This window comes from Cricetulus griseus, chromosome 6 (assembly GCF_003668045.3).
Source record: "Cricetulus griseus strain 17A/GY chromosome 6, alternate assembly CriGri-PICRH-1.0, whole genome shotgun sequence".
Taxonomy (NCBI): Eukaryota; Metazoa; Chordata; class Mammalia; order Rodentia; family Cricetidae; genus Cricetulus; species Cricetulus griseus.
Genome location: NC_048599.1, coordinates 59,679,701 through 59,702,996, shown reverse-complemented (window position 1 = coordinate 59,702,996; position 23,296 = coordinate 59,679,701). Strand labels below are relative to the sequence as shown.

The 23,296-nt window shown below is 47.9% G+C and overlaps 1 protein-coding gene across 1 annotated transcript; it reads left to right on the top strand.

Moving 5' to 3' along the window:
- The first annotated feature begins 712 nt into the window (after nt 1–712).
- Disp2 (dispatched RND transporter family member 2) lies at nt 713–9,827 on the top strand. The gene is made up of 7 exons (XM_035446133.1): nt 713–1,029; nt 1,368–1,397; nt 1,515–1,638; nt 1,909–2,024; nt 2,215–2,342; nt 2,659–2,756; nt 4,329–9,827. The coding sequence occupies exons 1-7, from the start codon at nt 716–718 to the stop codon at nt 7,575–7,577; spliced, it is 4,059 nt and encodes a 1,352-aa protein (XP_035302024.1). The 5' UTR covers nt 713–715; the 3' UTR covers nt 7,578–9,827.
- The last annotated feature ends 13,469 nt before the right edge of the window (nt 9,828–23,296 follow it).

The following is a 23,296-nucleotide window of genomic DNA, read 5'->3' as shown; positions in this document are numbered from 1 at the left end:
CCCTGCCCATATGATAGCTAGCTGCAGCAAATACATGAAGAAATATCCAGTAGGGCAATGGAACGGAGAGGGGACAAGTGACTGGCTTAGGAAGAGTATGAGGGAAGCAGGTACTCAGAGGATGTCTGTCAAGATTATAAACAAGCTGGCACATACCTTTGATCCCAACACTGGGTGGAGGCTGGCAGATCTCTGTGAGTTCAGGGACAACCTGGTCTGCATATGAGTTCCAGGACAGCCAGATCTACATATTAAGACCCTGGAGAGATACAGGGTGGAAATAAACAACTATACAGGAAGTGCACAGTCTACAAGTTCAGAAGAACTTCAGTATGGTTCAAGGTCCTAATCTTTACTTCTCACCGAATCTGTTTTCAAACCTATAAAAAAAGGAAATTCTTGTTTTTGTTGGCAGTAAACATGATCATGTTTGCAGAAACAGGTTTGATATCAAGCAGTGTCTGACATACGGCAGGTTGCCAATGATTTTTTTTTTTTTGAATGCATGGATGTTTACATGAGAGCATGGATCCCAGCATGCAGGCTTTCAGCTCCCACCTTCTCATTTGTCCTCAGAACTAATAAAAATAATAATGAAAAGCCATCCCTGAGCCCCTGTCTCCTTGTCTTGCTTACTGAACAACTCTGGGACACAGATAACTCAGCAGTACTCCATCTTCCCTGCTTGCCCTCTCCCAGGTCCTAGACCAAAGCCATGGCCCCCGAGGCAAGCCCGGAGAGGAGCTGCTCTCTGCACACCTGTCCTCTTGAAGACCCGACAGGAGCTTCAGTACCAGCGCCAACGGTTTCTACCCTCCAGAATGTAGACCCGACCAGTCCGTTAACAGCGGGCCATTTTGTCTTTCCTCGAGCGCCTCAAGAATATCAAGAAGGCAGTTCGTTACTAGGATTTGGAGATCAAGCATCTCTATGTGCCCATGTCTCCAACCTCAGCACCTCCATAGACCCCTCACAGCATGATGGGGTCTGGAAGCCACCTTCTGTGCAGCGCCATGTGGTCAGTGTCAGGTGAGGAGGGGCTGGAAAACCCTTCTGGCTGCCATTGAAAGGTACAACAGACTCTGAAGCCTCCAGATTCCAGAGGCGACCTGGATGTGCCCTGCCTCTGATGAAGGAGGAAGCTTGGATAGAGCAGGGAGGAAAAAGCTGAAACTTGGGGGGTGGGCAACTCTAAAAATTGGTATCACTTCCTCTAAGCTCTGTCATCTGTCTTTCACTCAAATCCTCCCCATCCAATGTGTACTCGCTCTTTCCCCCACCTCCATCCAACCAGGCACGGACACACGTGTGCACACAGATACACACACCAGAAGACAGTGGTAAATTTCTCTTCTTCTCTCCCACAGGCAGGAACGCACTTTCCGGATGCCAAAGAGGTAGGCCCAGGCCTCCCCTGAACTCCCAGGAGTGGCCAGGATGGTACCCACTCTACTCTCCCAGCCTTCCCACCACACCCAACATCAACTCATGTGGTCTTCCACCCTCTTTTCCAGCTATTCCCAGCTGATTGCTGAGTGGCCAATGGCTATGCTGCTGCTGTGTCTGGCCTTCATCTTCCTCTGTACCCTAGCTGGGTTGTTGGGAAGCCCTCCACTTGACTTTTCTGAGCCTTTACTGGTGAGAAGCCAGGGGAGGGAGAGAAACCCCTAGTGTGAACATTGCAGCTCAGTCTGAGGCAGACAGTTGACCCATCTTGGGGGTAATGTGGCGTTGATGGGCTCTTGATTGCCAGAGAGCTGTAAGGATGGCACAGAGACCATGTATGTGTCTACAATCCAGGCAGGGGGAACATAGGGGGAGAGCTGGGAAGGTCCCAGAGGGAAGGCACTCCCCCCTTGGCCCCACTCGCTCCTGAACACCTGCTCCTCTCTGCTCTCCCCCCTGCAGGGTTTTGAGCCTCGAGACACAGAGATCTCCAGAAAACTAGAGGTCTGGAAAGCTATGCAGGCCCTCACTGGCCCCAAGAATCTGTTTTCTCTTTCCCCAGACCCTGAGATGAACAGGTAACAGGTTCCCATCTTCCCACTGAGGGTAGCAAAGGGAGAAAAATTTCCAGGAGGGGACGCTGGTTGACCTCTCCAAAGACATGAGGCAGTGAGGGGTTGCTGATGCTCCCTGGGACAGTGCTCTTTCATTTCGTGTGAGTTCACCGTCCCAAACAGTAGCCTGGGAAAACTACTCTCTCTACCTCAGCTCAAGCCTCCTCAGCACACTGAGCCCTGCATCCTGGGGCAGGGCTGAGGAGAGTGTGGTCCGGACCAAGAGGATGGTAGAGCCCGTGGAAGACAAAGAAGAAGAGAACTTCTTCTGTGGTCCTCCCGGTAAGCTACAGCATGGCCAGTCCTGACATCAGTGGGGGCCCCACCGAGTCAGATCAGCAGGTCCAGAGCATATGTGGGCAGACAGAAAGAGAAAATGACCACAAGCCATATTCAAGCCGAGGAAGATGGAGTAATGAATAGGTCTCATGTATTCCAGCCAGGTTCAGTCAAGCTGATATGGGGAAGACAAGACATCAGGCATAGGCTTTAGGCTCCTGGGCATCAAGGTTTCAGGTGGCCCAGGCTGGGCATCTTCTCTTTAGTGGGCCCACGTTCTGGGGCCAAAGGTCTGAGCTGTGTGTGGATTGTGTTGCAGAGAAGAGCCATGCAAAGTTGGTGTTTGTGTCCACCTCTGGGGGAAGCCTGTGGAACCTGCAAGCCATCCATTCCATGTGCCGCATAGAACAGGAGCAGGTGAGCTGGCTGGGGAGATATCTGCCAGGGGCTTGGGTGGGAACTGAGGACACAAAGGTCCCAGTCCCAGGGCAATACAGCTTAGCCAGAACCGCCAGGGTGGACCCGGGACAGCTCGGCCTGCTTAGAAATATTCAGCTCTCCTGGAGGCTCTGGGCTGGGTTAGGAAAAAACAGAACTGGCTGAGTGTAGAAGCACCAGCCCCCTGTCTCAGAGAGAGCTAAAGCAGAGCCTGGAGGGTTTCAAAGGGCTTTGAAAAGAGATCTCAAAAATGTGTGGAGGAAGCCGGGCGTTGGTGGCGCACGCCTTTAATCCCAGCATTCGGGAGGCAGAGACAGGCAGATCTCTGTGAGTTCAAGGCCAGCCTGGTCTCCAGAGCGAGTGCCAGGATAGACTCCAAAGCTACACAGAGAAACCCTGTCTCGAAAAACAATAACAAAAAAATGTGTGGAGGAGATTCTGGCCCTTGGAAGCTGAGACTCCAGGCTTCAAGGATGCAGCTCTCGTCAACCCAAGGAATGCCAATTCGATTGTGCTATTAGAGAACTACATACAATCACATCTATGGTATGTTTGCTGCTAAAAAGAAGTGTGGAAACTATTCTATAGTTCTGTAGCTCAAGTCCTCCTGTGCTATGGCATGATGTCCAGAGCATCAGAGGACACTGGTTAAGAATATGTGTTCTGCACTCAGATGCCCAAGCTCAAGGCCAGCTCTAGGACTGGCTCCTTTGGAATATGCTTCTTAATCTCTTAGTGCCTCATATGTGCTGGTTGTTTTATGTTTGGTTTGTTTTTGTAGTGCTGGGGGATCAAACCTAGATACTTGTATGTACTAGGTATGTGCTTTATGACTGAGCTACATCCTCAGCCCTTCCTTATATGTGAAATAGGAACAGTAATAGTGCATTCTTTATAGGGATAGTGACAGTGAAATGAGATAGGATTTGGAATAATCTTACACAATGCTGGCACTAGTAATGAAGTGATAAACGTTCAGCATTGTCATCACTGTGAGCAAAGTCCCAAGGCTGTGCATGTTAGGTTAGTGGTAGAGCGGGGCATGTGACTCCCGGCTGGGAGCAATTTGTACTAAACCAGCTGTTGTGATGTGAACAGCAAGGCTGAAGAGGAAAGGGGTACAAGCTGGGCAAAGAAGAAGGATTTAAGCACCCCGGGGAAAGCCAGGCGTTCTCAGTGACCCTAGAATGTCTCCTATGGCTTGCTTCCAGCTCCCGATCTCTTGCCCTGTTCCGTGTGTGACTTGTCACCTCCACTCCAATTCCTGACTCAGGAAGTTGCAGAGTTAGGGTGTGTGGCCTATTGGAGCCCTCTGGCAGAGCCTCTGGGAGGGGCCTGGGGAAACTTCCCTGTTCGATGAAGCCAAGCTAGGGCTCCTAGGAGCTAGGCCAGAGGCAAAGGCAGCTCTGAGATAACGCATTTCTGTTGAGCTGTCAGGATGTTTTTTCTGTGCCCTTCAGTGTGACAAGAGGTGAGAGGACAGGGCTGGGGTGACCTGGGCCCCCGAACTTGCCTCTGAGCTCCCTCCTCCCACTCTTGTGTGCCCTACAGATCCGCTCTCACATCAGCTTTGGGGCTCTGTGCCAGCGATCAGCAGCCAATGAGTGCTGCCCCAGCTGGTCCCTGGGCAACTATCTGGCTGTGCTGTCCAACCGCTCCTCCTGCCAGGACACTACCCAGGCTGATGCAGACCGCACACTGGCCCTGCTTCGGTTCTGTGCCACCTACTACCATCGGGGTGTCCTGGTGCCAGCTTGTGTGGGACCTGGGAAGAATAAGCCCCCATATTGTGCTCAAGTCCCCACCAAGTGTACCTGGAGCAGTGCTATCTATCAACTCCTGCACTTTCTGCTAGACAGAGACTTTCTGAGTCCCCAGACGGCAGATTACCAGGTGCCCTCCCTCAAGTTCGGCCTGCTCTTCCTGCCCATTACAAAGACTTCCTCCCTGCTAGATATCTATCTGGATGGCCTTGTTGACCCCATTAAGGTCTCTGATAACTACACATCCATCAGTGGCATGGACTTGGGCCTCAAGCCTAGACTGCTGAAGTACTACCTGGCCGAAGATACCATGTACCCCTTGCTAGCCCTGGTTGTCATCTTCTTTGGCATGTCCTTCTATCTGCGTTCACTCTTCATCACATTCATGTCACTGCTGGGGGTGTTGGGCTCCCTAATGGTGGCCTTCTTTCTTTACCATGTTGTATTCCGCATGGCCTACTTCCCCTTCGTCAATCTAGCATCCCTCCTTCTGCTTACTGGCGTCTGTGTCAATTACACTCTGATCTTCTTCGACCTGTGGCGCCTCAGCAGGGGCCAGGTGCCCTCTGGGGGTCTAGCGCATCGTGTGGGCCGCACCATGCACCACTTTGGCTACCTGCTTCTGGTCTCAGGCCTCACCACCAGCGCGGGCTTCTACGGCAGCTACCTGAGCCGCCTGCCCACAGTGCGTTGCTTTGCTCTTTTCATGGGCACCGCTGTGCTAGTGCACATGGGGCTCACACTAGTCTGGCTTCCTGCCACCATAGTGCTCCATGAGCGCTACCTGGCACGAGGCTGTGTGTCCCAAGCGCAGGGTCAGAGGGGCGGCGCCGACCCCTTGCGGCTCTTGCTGGCGTTGCACAGACGGATCCGCGTTCTTCGCAGGATTTTTTCCATCCTTTCGCGCCTGCTCTTCCAGCGCCTGCTGCCCTGTGGCGTCATTAAGTTTCGGTACATCTGGATCTGCTGGTTCGCGGCTTTGGCGGCAGGGGGCGCCTACATCGGCGGCGTAAGCCCTCGCCTGCGACTGCCCATTCTACTACCCCTTGGCGGCCAGGTCTTCAGGGCTAGCCACCCCTTTGAGCGCTTTGATGCTGAATACCGTCAGCAGTTCCTATTCGAGGACCTGCCTCCAAACGAGGGCGGCAACTTGCCAGTGGTAATGGTGTGGGGAGTCCTGCCAGTGGACACTAGTGATCCCCTGGACCCTCGCACCAACAGCTCAGTAGTAACCGATCCTGACTTTGCGCCCAGCAGCCCCGAGGCCCAGGAGTGGCTCCTGGCTCTCTGCCATGGAGCCCGGAATCAGAGCTTCTTTGGAGACCAGCCAGAGGGTTGGCCTACACTGTGTTTAGTGGAAACCCTCCAGGAGTGGATGGAAAGCCCCAGCTGTGGCCGCCTGGGTTCCGATCTATGCTGTGGCCAGTCAGAATTCCCCTGGGCCCCCCAGCTTTACCTGCACTGCCTCAAGATGATGGCTCTGGAGCAAAGTCCTGATGGCACCCGTGACCTGGGACTCCGCTTCGATGCTCATGGCAACCTGGCAGCTCTAGTTCTAAAGTTCCAGACCAACTTACCATACAGTACAGAGTACGGCCCGGTCCACCACTTCTACACTGAGGTCAGCCGCTGGTTGTCAACAGAGCTGGGCAAGGCACCTCCAGGCCTCAACCAGGGTTGGTTCACCAGCACCTTGGAGCTGTACAGCTTGCAGCATAGCCTAAGCACAGAGCCTGCTGTGGTGCTCGGTCTGGCTCTGGCACTGGCCTTTGCCACACTGCTGCTGGGCTCCTGGAACGTTCCCCTCAGCCTGTTCTCTGTGGCAGCTGTGGCTGGCACTGTGCTGCTCACTGTGGGCTTGCTAGTTCTACTCGAGTGGCAACTCAACACTGCCGAGTCCCTTTTTCTCTCTGCCTCTGTGGGCCTCTCTGTAGACTTAACTGTCAACTACTGCATCTCCTATCACTTGAGCCCACACCCTGACCGCCTGAGCCGTGTGGCCTACTCCTTGCGTCAGACCAGCCGTGCCACCGCAATGGCGACTGGAGCGCTGTTTGCCTCTGGCGTGCTCATGCTGCCTTCCACCATACTGCTTTATCGAAAGCTGGGCATCATCGTCATGATGGTCAAGTTTGTTGGCTGTGGCTTTGCCAGCTTCTTCTTCCAGTCCCTGTGCTGTTTCTTTGGGCCAGAGAAAAACTGTGGGCAGATCCTGTGGCCCTGTGCCCACCTGCCGTGGGATGCCGGGACTGAGGATCCTGATGAAGAGAAAGGACGAATGGGGCCACACGGGTTCTCCGAGCACTATGAGTTGCAGCCCCTGGCACGGCGCCGGAGCCCCAGCTTTGATACCAGCACAGCCACCAGCAAGCTGTCCCACCGGCCTTCCATACTCTCTGAAGATCTGCAGCTGCATGACGGTAGCTGCTGCCACGCCCACGCCCACGCCCCCATCCTCGTCCCCGCCCCCGTCTCCCCGAGAGATCTGCTTCTGGACCACCAGACAGTCTTCAGCCAGTGCCCAGCCCTGCAGACTTCCTCTCCCTATAAGCAGGCCGGCCCCAACCCCCAACCCTGGATCAGGCAGGACTCCCAGGGACAGAAAGCGGAGCCCTTGCAGGCCCTGCCAGAAGCCCCTGCCCACTGCCCCAAGTCCAAAGTCGAAGAGCTCCCGGATGGCCTCTGCTCTTCAGCCAGCACTCTGGAGGGACTCAGCGTTTCTGATGACACCTGTGCCTCTGAGCCCAGTATCCGTGTGCCAGATTCTGTGGGCACCTCACCAGAAGCTGTGAATGGCACTGGGCACCCCATACTTGAACGAGGCCAGCTGAATGGGAAGCGTGACACTCTATGGCTGGCTCTGAAGGAGACCATCTACGATCCAAACCTGCCCAACTCTCATCACACCAGCTTATCCTGGAAGGGCCGTGGGGGGCCAGGTGATATCAGTCCTGTGATGCTTCCCAACAGTCAGCCAGATCTTCCTGATGTTTGGCTCCGTAGGCCCAGCACCTACACCTCTGGCTACAGCAGCTGAGAGAGCCCAAGGAAGACCAGACCAGGGTCCAGAACCCTGTTGGTAAAAGAAAATAAGGCAGCAGCCACACTCGCCTAGAGCCTGAAGGTATTTCTCCATATCGACTTGATATCTTACTCTCCAGTTATGGAGTCGAAACCCTGCCAGATGTTCCAGCCTTGATCTCTCTGCTACTTAACCCCTACATCTGGAGGATTCAGTGGCAGGGCCTTGCAAGGTAATACCAGGCTCTCCCTGTGATGAGCTGAGGGCTCATCTCCCCCACAGTGCCAACAAGGACCCCCCTCCTCTGGAAAGGGGGGAGGCCAGATATGCAGCCTCCAGGTATCAGGGGAGGCTGATCATTTCTCTCCCACGTGGCAAGTTCAGTGATGCTAAGGTACCCCATCTTTGGGATCGTCAGGGTACCTTGCTGACTAGAAAAGCCCTTAAGAACCTCCACAGCCTGCTGAATCTCATCCCTTTCTCAACAGCTCTTAATCAGGAGGCTTCACTTCTAGGAGAGCTTTCTTGGGCCAGAATTGAACCCGGGGCCTCTGTCCTGCACTGCCCTGTTCTACTCATACTCACCGGTGTGAGTAGACACTCCCCAGAAGCAGGGCAGAGACGGCTGCTGAGGGAGAAGCAGGAGAAGATGTGAAGGTTGGCTTTGGAGTGCCTGTAATCCCCCAGATTCCCTTACCAGAAGTGGGCGCCAGAATGCTCCCCTACTGAGAACATCTTCTACCATCACCACACCTGTCAGCCTCCTTGGACTCTTGGAACTCCACTGCAGAAAGGCCTGCAGTTGGTCAAGACACTACGTAGGGTTGATTGATTTACCCAAAGTCATGTCACTGACTCATTCTGCCACAGTAGCTCCCAGTCTCCTCCTAACGACTGCCTGCTTCAGAGACTTTGGACCCTGGCTGTCTTGATCCTTTGCTTCTGGCACTTACCCATTCTCCTTTCTTGAGTATCTCTCTGTAAACCTTCCTTCCCTTTCCACCTGCAGAAAGAGTTGCAGTCTGAGCAGACCCCAGAGTCCCTCCTTGCCTTTGTGATCCCCCCTCTGAAATCCTCTGAGATGACAATTCACAATGGGGCATAGCAGATCGCAAGCAGCCAATCTCCGTCTTAGGCTTCAAGGACATGCCTCTTCCATGGCTAAGGACTGCAAAGAGACTTTGCCAGGTACTGAGGGACAGAAGAATTTGAGCAGAATCTATTTAAGACACTACACAGCCTTGCTCTTGTGGGGGAGTTCTCTAGGTCAGGTCCCTGGTTTCTAAAGACCAGCTCTCTCTAGAGTGCTAGGGGGACTCAAAGACCAAAGCCTGGCATTCCCCACCAAAAGCAAAGGTTCTGTCCTGAGGCTTTGTCCCATGTGACACAGCTGCTGACACTCGGCAGCATCTAGGCAGCATTGTCAAGTTGACTGCACACCTGCTTTGGGAATGGTATTGCCAGCAGTATAGGTGTGATGGGGGAAGCAGCTTCCATACACAGGCGGGCATTAATGGGTCAGTGCTATTGCTGAGCAGCGTGGGTACCCAGAGTGAGGTGACCAGGAAGATCTCCTGAAGAGGAGAGGCTTGAGCAGCTTCAGAAGATCAAGCACTTCAAACGGGAGGGGGCATGGTGATTCAGCGACAAACCCTGTCCCCTAAGGACCGTTCTTTCAAAGAACTCCTGTGTCTAAAAGTAGCTGCTTCAGTGGGTCTGAGCACTGGGGACAGCCAGCTTAGCTCCCTTTCTAGTGCAGCTCTCCAGGGGCCCCAGGTTCCTGGCAGACCCATGAGACATAGAATGAAGACCACCAGTCTAGGCCATTTTACATATGAGGAAGAGAGAAATAAAAAGAATTGTTCAGAGCCAAATCATCTCTGGTGAAGCTAGAGGCAAGCCAGAGGGTGTCTTTGTTTTATTTTGTTGCATTCCTGTGTTATTGAGATCTACCTCCCACCCCAAGTAGCCCAGGACAAGTGAAGCAGAAACTCAAATGAGAGCATAAGAATGTGGAAAAGACAGAAGACAGTTGTCCCTCAGTATCCATGGCAAACTGGTTCCAGCACCCCTGCCCCCCTCCCAGGGTATCAAAATCTGAGGATGCTCAAGTCCCTTGTGTAGAATGGTATAGTATCTGCATACAATGATGCATATTCTCCTGTATACTTTAAATCATCTCTAGAGTACTTATAATGCCTAATATGATGTAAATGCTATGTCACTCCTTATACTGTGTTGTGGTAACAATGACGAGAAAAAAAATGTGTGTGTTGAGCTTGTGTTTCTTTCCTTTTCTTTCTTAATGTGTTCAGGTTTGGTGCGGTCCTCCCCCACCCCCAAATATTCTGGGTCTGTGTGGTTGAATCTGTAGATACAGAACTCATGGCTACAGAGAGCTGACCGTGAAGGCCAGCTCCTTGCAAGATAACTAAATTGAGATAAGTAACTCTTGATCATGCTGGTACCAGGCATATTCTGCAGTCTCAGCTACCCGGGAGGCTAAAGCAGGAGATCACTTGAGCCCTGAAGACCAAGGTTAGCTTGGGCAACAAACATAACAAGACCAGCTAAAACAGAAAGGAAGAAGGGAAGAAAAAGAGAGAAAGAAAGAAAGAAAGAAAGAAAGAAAGAAAGAAAGAAAGAAAGAAAGAGAAGGAGGAAGAGAGAGAGAGAGAGAGAGAGAGAGAGGGAGGGAGAGAGAGAGAGAGGAGCTAACTAGCTGCTGATATTTGAAAGCATAAGCAGTCACTGGATTGCTTGTATGAACCAGTTTCCTTGAGTAGGGAGTAGAAGAACATCTCTCCAGTTATTCCCAAGCGGCATTCAGCCTTCCTAGCCTGTGACTATTCATCAGGAAACTGGCTTGTATGCACCGTGTACTGTGCACCTCTCTCTCTATCAGGCAGCCAGGCTGAGATGAAGGTTCCAGGGAAGGCAAGTCGACTTATGTTCTTGAGCATTTCTGCCTTGGGCTGGGGTACAGCTCAGCAGTATAGTGTATGTTTAGCGTACAGTAGTGCTGTAATCCGTCTCCTGCATCCCTCTCCACAAAATTTTACCTTAACTCAGAAGAGAGCACAGTATCTCCTCAGCAACTGGCCTTGGCTATTCTACTTTGTGTTATGGGAGACCAACAGGTTCATGAACCCTGAAGAGTCTACTCCCTCCCCTGGGTATGGTTGTGCATGTCCATAATATCTGCACTTGAAAATGGAGGCAAGAAGATCAAGAGTTCAAGGTTATCCTCTTGGAGGGAGGTGTTGGTTGATTTTGTTTGTTTGTTGTTTTGTTTTGCTTTTTTTAAAGACTTACTTATTTTATTTTATGTGTATGAATGTTTTCCCTGTCTTGTATGCATGTGCTCCGTGCTCATGCCTGGTACCTGAAGCGGTCAGAAGATATCAGATCCCCTAGAACTAGAGTGACGGACGGTTGTGGGCTGCCATGTGTGTGCTGAGAGTGGAACCCAGGTCCTCAGCAAGAGCAACAAATGCTCTTAACCACTGAGCCGTCTCCCAGCCCCCGTTTTGTTTTTCTAAGACAGGCTTTCTCTGTGTAGCCCTGGCTATCCTGGAACTCACAGAGATTCCCGAGTGCTGGTATTAAAGGTACGTACCACCACGGCTGGCTTCAAGGTCATCCTCTTATAGCAGGTTTGAAGCCAGACTGTCTCAAGTCTCAAAAAAACCCTCCCCACAAAGAATCTGCAAGCCCCCCCATCCCTGGAATCTTAAGTGTGTGTGTGTGTGTGTGTGTGTGTGTGTGTGTGTGTGTGTGTGTGTACATTAGGGTTTTTTTGTTTGGGGGTTTTGTTTTGTTTTTGTTTTTTTGTTTTGGTTTGGTTTGGTTTGGTTTGGTTTTTTTGTTGTTGTTTTTTGGTTTGGTTTGGTTTTGTTGTTGTTGTTGTTTTTTTTGATTTTTCCAAGACAGGGTTTCTCTGAGTAGCTTTGGGCCTCAGGATGTAGCTCATCTGGCAAAGTGCCTGCAGGGGAAGTAGAAGCAGAGAGTATCAATGTCATCCTTGGTCCATCTGGGCTACATCTCCAAAACAAACAAACAAAATCACACAGTGGAGCAGACTGATGGAATTTTTGGATGCAGACTTGAATTCATCACCTGTACCCTCAGCCCTGCCTAGCTAGAAGTTCTATTCTAACTACTAGTTTTCATCATTTGAGATGACTGTTTTCCCACCTTCTTCCAACATCTGGTGCTCTCCACTCTACCTGCTCCTCCCACCCCTACTTCAGAGAACAGAAGAAACTCATTCTTCATAAGGAAAACTAAAGTCTTACAGGTTGCTACCTCATGCCTATAATCCCAGTTCCTGGGATTAGGGGCCGCAGCACACACCTGAGACACCAGAATCAAGAGTTCAAGGCCGGCCAGGACTACATAACTACCTGGTGAAAACTTGTGTCAAAACAGAGAGAGAGAGAGAGAGAGAGAGAGAGAGAGAGAGAGAGAGAGAGAGAGAGTGAGAGAGAAGAGGGCTAGAGAGATGGCTCAGTGGTTAAGAGCATAATTGTTCTTAGAAGTGGACCCAGGTTCTTAACATGTTGAACAGCTCACACAGCCTGTAATTCCAGCTCCGGGGAAATCTGGTGCCTCTGGCCTCTGAAAACACCTGAATACGGGGTGCACACCTACACATAGACACACATAAATACATATAATTAAAAATAATAAAAATAAATCTTTTTATGCTAGGCGTTGGTGGCGCATGCCTTTAATACCAGCACTTGGGAGGCAGAGGCAGGTGGATCTCTGTGAGTTCAAGGCCAGCCTGATCTACAGAGTGAGTTGCAGGACAACCTCCACAGCAATACAGAAAAACCCTGTCTCAAAAAAACTAAATAAATAAATAATTCTTTAAAAGGGGGAAAACAACCCCACCTCCCTACCCCCAGATAGGAGTTCATCCAGTCACTGACTTCCCAGATAGGAGGCTATCCAATCACTCACTCCTGCCTCTGCCGTGTCCTGGATCCCTCCCATCCTTTCTGTGATGATGAAGGAACCAATGATGGCACCAGCAATGTCTCCTTGCACTTTGCTTGACAGCCCTTCAAACAAGAGCTGATGCTACTCAATGATGTGAAGACTTTTGGGAGGGTGGGGGAACACCAAGTTTTCAGGAAATTAATTTTTAGGATTGTCTCCTGTCTTGGTCAGGGTTACTAGTGCTGTGATGAAACACCATGACCCAAATCAACTTGGGGAAGAAAGAGTTTATTTCACTCACAGTTCCAAACAACAGTTCACCATCAAAAGCAGTGAGGAGAGCAACTCATTCAGGGAAGGAACCTGGAAACAGGAGCTGATGCAGGGGCCAAGCAGGAGGGCTGATTACTGGCTTGCTCCTCATGGCTTGCCCAACCTGCTTTCTTGTAGAACTTCCCCTGTCACGATGACCCCAGTGACTCTGGATTTGTAGTTTAGCAACAAGAGAGCTGCAAATGAATGAGCTCCGTGAGCAAAAACAAAGAGCAGAAAAACTTGCCTGAGAACTCCCAAAGGGCAGCTCTGTGGCTGTTACCTGCCTCCTCCATTTCAGAATACAAGTGGTGGAACCCGGCGGTGGTGGCCAACCGCTTTAAGCAGAAACAGGCTGATCCCTGTGAGTTCAAGGCCATCCTGGTCTACAGCGTTCCAGAATACAGAGAAACCTTGTCTCAAAACAAACAAACAAGCTAATGCAAGGGATGAGCCTGGAAGTGGTGTTGCACACCTTTAATCACAGCACTGGGGAGGCAGAGGCAGGCTGATCTCTGTTGAGTTCGAGGCCAGCCTGGTCTAGAGACTCTTGCAGAGGATCAGTTCTCAACGCCCACACCAGGAAGCTGACAACTTCCTATAACTCCAGCTCCAGTGAGCTCCAGAAATATCAGATACCCCTGGCATCCAGGGGTACCTACAATCATGTGCACATACCCCTCACACAAACACACATAAGTGGGGCTAGAGAGTTGTTTTCTTGTTTGTTTTTTTAAGAAAATAACAACAACAAAACCACTTCAGTTTTGGATGAGTAAAATGGTTCAGCAGGTGCAGACTGCCACACAAGACTGACAACCTGAGTTCCAGACCCAGAACCCACTTAACTGGGGGAGGAGAAAACTGACTCCACAAAATTGTCCTCATGAGCACCATGAAGCAAGTGTGCCTGCACTGAGGGCAAAGTTCAGTTTTGCTGGGGATGGTAGAGAGCGGCTGTAGTCCCAACACTAGGGGGAGCTGGCAGGAGGAGTGACTCAGGTTCAGGACTAGCCTGGCCTATATAGTGAGACCTGTGTCACAAAGCATTTGACTTTGCCAGGTGTGGTGACTCACACCTTTAATCCCAGCACTTGGAAGACAGAGGCGGGTAGATCTCTTGAGTTTGAGGCCAGCCTGGTCTACAGAGCGAGTTCCAGGACAGGCTCCAAAGCTACACAGAGAAACCCTGTCTCGAAGAAGGAAAAAAAAAAAAAAGGTCAAAAGACTGGAGAGATGGCCTCTCACCTGGTTAAGTGTGTCGTACTGCTCTTGCAGAGGACCCAAGTTCTGGGAAACTGAGTACTGACAATAACCTGTAACTCCAGCCTCAGGGGAACTGATGTCTCCGGCCTCAGCAGGCATGTATACTCACACATTAAATACCCACACACAGTCACAACACATAATTAAAAATAATAAAAACATATATTTAGAAGGTTAATGGAGGGTATTATTAGCCCCATTTATCTGAATAGGACAATAAAATCTTATAGAAAATTAGTTTGATTTGGCTAATGGATTAGAACTGGGTCAGACATGGTAGTACACGCCTGTAATCCCAGACATGAGTATCACAAATTCAATACCAGGCTAGGCTATCTAGCAAGACTTTGTCTCAAAACAAGGGATGTAGGTTATCGATGGAGCGTCTGCCTAACGTGTATGTAAGGTCTAGGGGTCTATCCTCAGCACTGGGGATGGGGGAAGGTGGCTTGTAAAGAAGACATATGGTGATCACTTAATCTCAAAATAGAATAATCTCAATCTGCTCCATAGTTTAAGCAAGAACATATTTAAAGTGCTGATACGTCTAGCATGTGCAAGGCTCTGAGTTTGATCTCCAGTGCTATTAAAAAAAAAAAAACAAAAACAAAAACAAAAAAAAAACAATGGGTTTAGAGAGATGGCTCAGTGGTTAAGAGCACTTGCTGCTCTTCCAAGTTAGTTCCCAGCACAGGAGCTCATAGCCATCTATAATAACAGTTCCAGGGAATCCAATGCCTTCTTCTGACCTCTGTAGGTATCAGGCATTCACATGGTGCACAAACATACATGCAGGCAAACACTCATACACATAAAAAATATTTAAAACTAAAATAAAACAGAGCCAGGTGTAGTGGTTCGTACCCTTAATCCTAGAACAAGCGAAGCAGAGGCAGGCAGAGTAGCAGGCAGCGCTCCATGTATTTAAATTCAACCTGTCTACAAAGCAGTTCAAATTAGCCAGAGTTACATTGTTGCGGGAATTCTTTCAGCCAATAGTCTTTGAGGTATCCGCCCCTTCGGGGCAGGGCTCAGAGGCTACATGTGGGCTGGGAGTAAGCACTCAGTCTCTCGGATGGTGGTCAGAAGGCGGCTAGCAACACCCAGCTGCTAAGGACAGAAGACCTTGGCGGTTCTCTACCTTGCTTTGTCATTTGTGAGTGATTTCCCAATAAATACGTGGCCTTCCCTTTATCCGGGCTTTCATGGCCATTTATATTACATAGTGAAACCCTGTCTCAAAAATGAACAAATACAAACAAATAAATAAAATTTAACAAAACTTCCCTTTTCAGCAAAAATGGAGGGTATCCATGACCAAATTCACCGTCCTGTCTGAAACAACCAACCCAACAGCAAAAGCCAGAAAATGGTGGAATTCACAACCCTGAACATCAGACAGCAAAGACCAGTGATCTCTGGCAGATAAGAAACATAAGACCAGGCCCGGGAGTGCCCCAGTTTACTGCTGAAATTCCAATGTGTACCACAGGGAGGGAGAGTCGGGGGCAAAGACTGTGGAGCCTTGGGTGTCAGTTTAGAGTTGGGGAGCCAAATAGGGTAGTGCTCAGAACACAGTACTGGAGAGTACAAAGACAATTCTGGGGCTTTTGGAAAATGTCACCACTCCCCATCTTCTGGGGTGTTCTGCCAGCCACAGGTCTTCATCTAAGAGGGAGGAAACTCCTTGAACCCAAGGAAAAATCCACCAAAAATAACAAAGATGATACTACTCACATAAGACCTGTTCCCACCAGCCAGATAGAAAACTCCCTCAGCTGTGGAGAAAGGTCCTTAGGTCCTTGCTGTTGTTATTATCTTTTAAACTCTCTCTCTCTCTCTCTCTCTCTCTGTGTGTGTGTGTGTGTGTGTGTGTGTGTGTGTGTGTGTGTGTGTGTGTGTCTATGTGACTGCCCCTGGTCCAGAGGAACATGTCAGATTTCTTGGAGCTGGGGTTACAGGCAGTTGTAAACTTTCCTCATTTGGTGCTAGGAGCTTGGGTCTTCTAGAAGAGTCAAATGCTCTATTAACTGTGGAGCCATCTCTCCAGCCCTCACCCTCACACATTCTAAGCACACACTCATCACCAAGCTACACCCTCAGTTCTATGCTATCAAATCTCGAGACCAACTAGGAAAGAGTAAACTCTCATTAAGCAACCAAATGCATCCCAGAAAAGCTCAAGAATATTTATATAAGTCCAAAAATAACCAGCCCCACAAAACACAAAATTCACAATGTCTGGAGTCTCTAGAAAAACAATTACCAGCAAAACAAAAATGACCCATCCTGAGGGAGGTGGGAAATCAATGGAAATGAAGCCAAATTGACAGTAAGTGATAATTAGACAAAGATAAGTGGTTATTACAGCTCTCTCCCATATGTCAAAGGAGGGATTTAGGATGTATAAAAATATCCACCTTGAACTAGTGGTTGTGAAAACTAAAATGGTTGAGATTGGGGTGGGGGAATCAGTGGTTGAAATCAACAGTTTAGAAATTCCAGTGAGTATGTGTGTATACACATAACAATAGGGACTGAGGATGTAGTTTAAAAGTAGAACATTTGCCTGGCATAATCAAAGTTCTGGGTTCTAGCCCCCACCATGAGGACATGATAAAAGAAATTATACAAACAGAACACCAAGAAAAATATATGAATGTTTAAAAAAATGCAAAATAGAGACTACATTGAAATTATGTCCCTTACAATTATCTAAAATTTTGGGCAAAACCCAAACCAAACAAACAATAACAAAAACCAAAAGATAAGGGCCAGGCACATGCTTTTAGCTGTAGCTTTTAGGAGGCAGAGGCAGGTAGATCTCTATAAGTTTAAGGTCCTCCTGGCTGGTCTACATAGTAAGTTCCAGATTAGCTAGGATTGCATAGTAGTGCAAGACCTTGTCTTAAACAAACAAAAAACTAGCCATTAACTAAAAACAAGACAGAGAGTACTCTTAAAAATAATTTTTGACATTTGTTTATTTATGGTTTGCTGAGCACTCGTGGCCACAGTGCTTGTGTGGGGGGAAAGAGCATGACAGTAACTCTCCACAAGGTGGGTCCAGGACATTGAACTCAAGTTGTCGGGCTTGCAGGCAGGTGTCTTTACTAACTGAGCCATCTCACTGAGCTTTAAAATTATTTTCAGGACAAGGACTCATCCTGTCTTGTGAGCTAGAGTCATTTGAGAGAAGAGAACCTCAACTGAGAAAATGCCTCCATAAGATTTAGTCTAGCTGGGCATTGGTGGCGCACGCCTTTAATCCCAGCACTCGGGAGGTAGAGGCAGGCAGATCTCTGTGAGGTCGAGGCCAGCCTGGTCTCCAGCACAAGTTCCAGGACAACCTCTAAAACCACAGAGAAACCCTGTCTTGAAAAACAAAAAAACAACAATAACAACAAAAGATTAGATTGTAGGCAAGTCTATAGGGCACTTTCTTAATAAATGATAGATGGGGGAATGCCCAGCCCCTTGGGGGCAGAGCCACTTATGAGCTGGTAGTCCTGGGTATTATAAGAAAGCAGGCTGAGTGTTGTAGAATAATCTTTTTGTACACTGTGAAGATGTGTCTTTGCCAAGGCACCTTCTGATTGGTTTGATAAAGAGCTGGATGGCCAATAGCGGGGCAGGAAGAGGTTAGGCAGGACTTCTGGGCAGAGAATGAAGAAGGGGAGATGAATCGAGGCATGGGAGAGATGTCAGAGGACAGGAGGTGTAAGACAGAAGAGAGGTAAAAAGCCACGAGACAAAATATAGATTAATATAAATGCATTACTATAAGTTATCAGAGCTAGTGGGACAAGCCTAAGCTACAGGCTGAGCTTCATAATTCAGAAGTCTCTGTGTCAGTCAGGTGGTGATGGTGCATGCCATTAATCCCAGCACTTGGGAGGCAGAGGTAGGTGGGTCTCTGTGAGTTCAAGGCCAGCCAGACCTACAGAGCTAGTTCTAGGACAACTAGGGAAGTTACACAGAGAAACCCTGTCTCGAAAAAAAAAAAAAGGAGTCTCCGTCTCGATTTTTGTGAGCTGGTGGCCCAAAGAAAAATCCGTCTCCAGCTGAGCAAACCATGAGGAGCATACCAGTAAGCGGTACTCCTCCATGGGCTCTGTGTCCAGGTTCCTACCCTACCTTGAATCCCTGCCCTGACAGCTGTGGTGTCATTTCTCTCTTGCACCTCCTGTTTTCTCTCCATGTTTCCTGGCTTCTGCATACCTAGAGTCCTCCTCCTATCCCTGGAAATCATGCAGCTATTAGCCATTCAGCTTTTTATTACACCAATTAAAACAGCACATCTTCACACAGTATACAAATATCCCACAACAGAACCGCCTTCAATGATGAACTGTGCTATGGACACACATAATGGGATAGAGGTAAAAGCCACGTGGTAGAATGTAGATTAATAAAAAAAAATATGGGTTAATTTAAGTTATAAGAGCTAGTTAGGAACAAGACTAAGCTATAGGCTGAGCTTTCATATAAGTCTCTGTGATGCTAAGGGTTTTTGTTTACTTTTGAGGTCTGGCCTCATATAGCCCAGGCTGGACTTGAACACCTCATCCTCTTGTCTCTACTGTCTAAGTACTAGTATTACAAACATGTGCCACCAAGCCTGTCCCCCCCAAAAAATTAAAAATGGTAAACTAGCAGAGTGTGGTGTTTCATGACCATAATTGTAGCACTTGAGAGGTGAAGGGCAAAAGATTACTTCATGTTCAAAGTCAGTCTTGGCTACATAATGAATTCTAGGCCAGTGTCTTAGGATTTCTATTGCTGTGATGAAATACCATGACCAGAAGCGACTTCGGGGTGAAATGATTTATTTCTGCATCTGGCTGGTTCTCTGCCTCTCTCTTCTTCCCAGAGTCCTCTCTGTGCCTGGAAGTCCTGCCTAGCTGTTGGCCATTTAGCTCTTTATTAAGCCAATCAGAAGGCATGTTGGTAAAGACACATCTTCAGAGTGTACAAAAAGATTATTGTTGCAAATCTTTCTCTGTCCCACCAGCCAGCTCCCAAATCACAACAGAGACTTAATATTAACTATGAAATCTTGGCCAATAGCGTAGGCTTGTTTGTAACTAGTTCATATAACTTAAATTAGCCCACATCTTTTAATCTAAGTTCTTTTTTGTTTGTTTTTGTTTTGTTTTGTTTTGTTTTTCAAGACAGGGTTTCTCTGTGCAGCTTTGGAGCCTATCCTGGCACTCACTCTGGAGACCAGGCTGGCCTCAAACTCACAGAGATCCACCTGCCTCTGCCTCCCAAGTGCTGGGATTAAAGACATGCGCCACCAACATCTGGCTTAATCTACGTTCTTTAACCTGGTTCGGTTACCTTTACTTTGTAAAGCCCATGCTGCTTGATCTGCATCCCTGGTGAGTCTCTTCAAGACTCTGCCCTTCTTCCCAGCATTCTTTCTGCCCCCCAAAATCCTGCCCAGCTATTGACCATTCAGCTTTTTATTAAGTCAATCAGAGTGACACATATTCACAGTGTACAAAAAGATTATTCCACAACAGATTATTTCACAACAGTGTGGGCACACTGGAAAACAGTTTGTGGGTGCTACTGTAGATCCACCTTCTCCCCCTTCTCTTTAACCACCTCATCCCTCAAAGCACCCCTCTCCTCTCTTAACTGGCATGCTTCTATCCCCTCCCCACCCCCACTGCATCCACATCTCTGAGAAAACCTTCCTTTGACCATCACCACCCACCTCCAGCTCCTCCTCAAATTCTATTTTCTGTTTCCTGGCTGTCTCTGCTTCCTCTTTCACTTACATCTTCTAATGTGGCTTTCCCCTCAAGATTTCTACCACAGATCCTCTTGCTAGACTCATCAATAACTTGCTTTTACTAAATTAAAAGAATCCTTTTTAGGTCTCATCTAGCTTGTTTTTTCCATCTTGTTCATTTTATTGCAGTAGCCAGAATTGAATTTAGGGGTTCACCCATGCAGCACAAAGTACAGTAACGCTGATCTACATCTCAGCCCTCTTTCGATAGGGTCTCGCCCAGTCTGGTTTGACCTCTTCACTTTGTAGACCTTTCCATTATTTCCCGTAGTTTGCCATTCTCTTGTAACAGTTCACCACTTCCTCCTTGGATTCTGGGACACTGCCCTGCCCTCCATTTCTTCTCACCTCTCTTGAACCTCCTTATCAGGTTTCTTGGCAGGAAGCTTGTATCACTTTGTATCACTGCAACTTCTAAGTGCCAGAGTTCCTGCCCTTGGCTCCAAGGCTCTGTCTATACTTTTAATGATCTCAACAAGTATTACAACTTTAATACATTTGTATACCAATAACTCCCAAGAGCCCAATCAGTATCTGCAGTAGGTTGGTTCTAGAACCCCACAGGATCCCAAAACCAGATACTCAAATCCTCTGTGTAAAATGGCAAAGTATTTGCATATAATTGACACATACACTTTAAATTATCTTGAGGTTGCTTGTAATATACAATACAATATAAATAACATATACACCATTGATAAATTTAAAAAAAAAAACTTTTTTGAAACAGGGTCTTACATAGCCCAGGATATCCTCAAACTGATTTGTAGCTGAGAATGACCTTGAATTCCTTCCTGATTATCTCTGCCTCTATCTTCTGAGAGATGGGGTTACAGGTGTGGGCATCATAGCTAGCTTTATGCAGTGCTAGGGGTTACTTGATCACATTGTGTGAAGATGTGTCACTGTTTTACCTTGCCTAACTAAGGCACCTTCTAATTGGTTTAATGAAGAGCTGAATGGCCAATAACTATGCAGAAAAGGATAGGCAGGACTTATAGGCAGAGATAGGAACTCTGGGAAGAATGAGAGATGAGGATTCACCAGCAACAGGAAGAGGAAGTTGGTCCAAAGAAAGTCCCATTACAGAGGGTCAAGCCGAGGGTTTGTGCATTCTTTGTACTTGGCAAGCACTCTATAAATGAGTTACATCACTGATTCATTGCTATATTATTTTGTTTAAAGGATATTAACAGTAGGCTGGAGAGATGGCCCAGCAGTTAAGAACTCTTGCTGCCCTTGTAAAGGACCAGGGTTTGATTCCCAGAACCTACCTGGTAACACATAACTATCTCTATAACTCCAGTTCCAAGGGATCTGACACTCTCTTATGTTCTCTGATATAGACACAGTCAAAACACTCATAAAAGGAAATAAAAGGAAAAAAATTGAATATGGCAGTGGTGGCGCACACCTTTAACCCTAGCACTCAGGAGGCAGAGGCAGGTGGATCTCTGTGAGTTTGAGGCCAGCCTGGTCTACAAAGCTAGTTCCAGGACAGCTAGAGCTGTTACTCAGAAAAAACCTGTCTCTAAAAGGGGGGGGGATTTAGGAGCTCTAACAAGAAAAGAAATGTCTGCTGTATATCTTTAATCCCACTACAGTAGCCAGACCTTCTTGTCAGGCTGTTAGCTTCCTAACAATGATCTGCCAGTCACTGGCTCTGCTCCCTGATTCAAAGTAAACATTATTGACGGTCTAGAGTGTCAAATATTCCTTTACACTATGTGAATATATGTCACTGAGGTTGGTTTAATAAAGAAGCTGACTAGCCAATAGCTGGACAGGATAAGGTTAGGCAGGAAAGCCAGACTAAGAACACTCGAAAGAAGGACAGAGGAGTCACCAGCCAGACACAGAGAGGAAACCAGAGGTGCAAGATGAAAGAGAGGTAATGCCGCACGGCAGAATGTGGATTAATACAAATGGGTTAATTTAAAATCTAAGAGTTAGCTAGTAACAAGCCTGAGCTCTTAGCCGAGCGTTTATAATAGTAAGCCTCTGTGTGGTTATTTGGGAGCTACTGGGGGGACACAGAGAATATCCACCTACACTGGAGTGTCATAATTTGATCAAAATATCCCACAACAATCTGGCAACACAGTACTCTAAAGGTGAAGGCAGACGAAGCAGGAGATGAACATGCCATACTGGGAAAAGGTACCAAGCCACCTGACAGAAGATAGATAAAAATACAGGTTAATTTAAGTTGTAAGAGCTAGTTAGTAATGAGCCTAAGCTATTGGCTGAACATTTATAATTGATGTCTCTGTGTGGTTATTTGGTGTTTTGCAATGGGTGTCAGGTTCCCTGGAACTGGAATTACAGGCAGCCATGAGCTGCTATGTGGGTGCTGGGAATTGAACACAGATCCATTTGGAAGAGCAGTCGGTGCTCTTAACCATGGAGCTATCTCTCCAGCCCCTCTCTGTGGTTATTTGGGAGCCAGCTGGTGGGACAAAACTGAACTGTGGTCCCAACAAAAAACTCCACCTACGATTTTCTTCTTTTACTTTGGAGACAGAGTCTCACTATATAACCGGGACTGGCCTGGAACTCTCTTTGCCGACTACTTCTGGCCCCAAACTCCTGATTGTTGCAGGATGGTTGATCACACTGTGAAACCCAAGATTGTGGTATTTACTGGAAAAACTTGCTTCTAGCTATTATGGAACATTCCTTTACACCCTGCAAAGATGTGTCTCTGTGAATGGTTTAGTAAAAAGCTAAATGGTCAATAGCTAGGCAGGAGGTTAGGCAGGAATTCTGGACAGAGAGAGCTCTGGGAGGAAGAAAGGTAGAGTCAACAGCCATATGGAGAGGAAGCAGGATGGGGAGTATAGAGTAAAGGTAAATGACACACATAAAACAGCATAGATTAGAAGATATGGACTAAGCTGGGCATTGATCCCAGCACTCGGGAGGCAGAGACAGGTGGATCTCTGTGAGTTCAAGACTAGCCTGGTCTACAAGAGCTACTTCCAGGACAGCCTCCAAAGCCACAAAACCCAGTCTCGAAAAACCAAAAAAGAAAAAAAAAAAAAAAAGAAAAAAACATCTGATCCTCTTGGCTCCACCAGCATACCCTACTGGCCTGTGATACCAGGGCCCCACTTTAATTCCTACCCCCAGTTTAACCTGTACATTTCTCCTATCTTTCAGTTCCATGAAGAGAAAAACTCATCTCTACCTTAGAACTTTGTACTTCTCAGTGTTAATGATATTAACTAACTTGTCTTTCCCAAATCAATACACCAAAATTGCTGTGTCTTTGCACACTATAAATATGTATTACACTCATTCACTAATAAAGAGCTGGCTGGTTTATAGCAGGAAGAGGTTGGGCAAGAAAGTCAGACTAGGAGGACGCTGGGAAGGAAAGTGAAGTCTTGAAAGATGCCATGAG

Bases quoted from the DNA above. Each gene is read 5' to 3' on its own strand.
- Disp2 (XM_035446133.1), top strand. From the start codon at position 716: ATGGCCCCCGAGGCAAGCCCGGAGAGGAGCTGCTCTCTGCACACCTGT. The intron at 1,398-1,514 runs GTAGGCCCAGGC...CCTCTTTTCCAG, and splicing joins ACTTTCCGGATGCCAAAGAG to CTATTCCCAGCTGATTGCTG. The intron at 2,757-4,328 runs GTGAGCTGGCTG...TGTGCCCTACAG, and splicing joins GCCGCATAGAACAGGAGCAG to ATCCGCTCTCACATCAGCTT.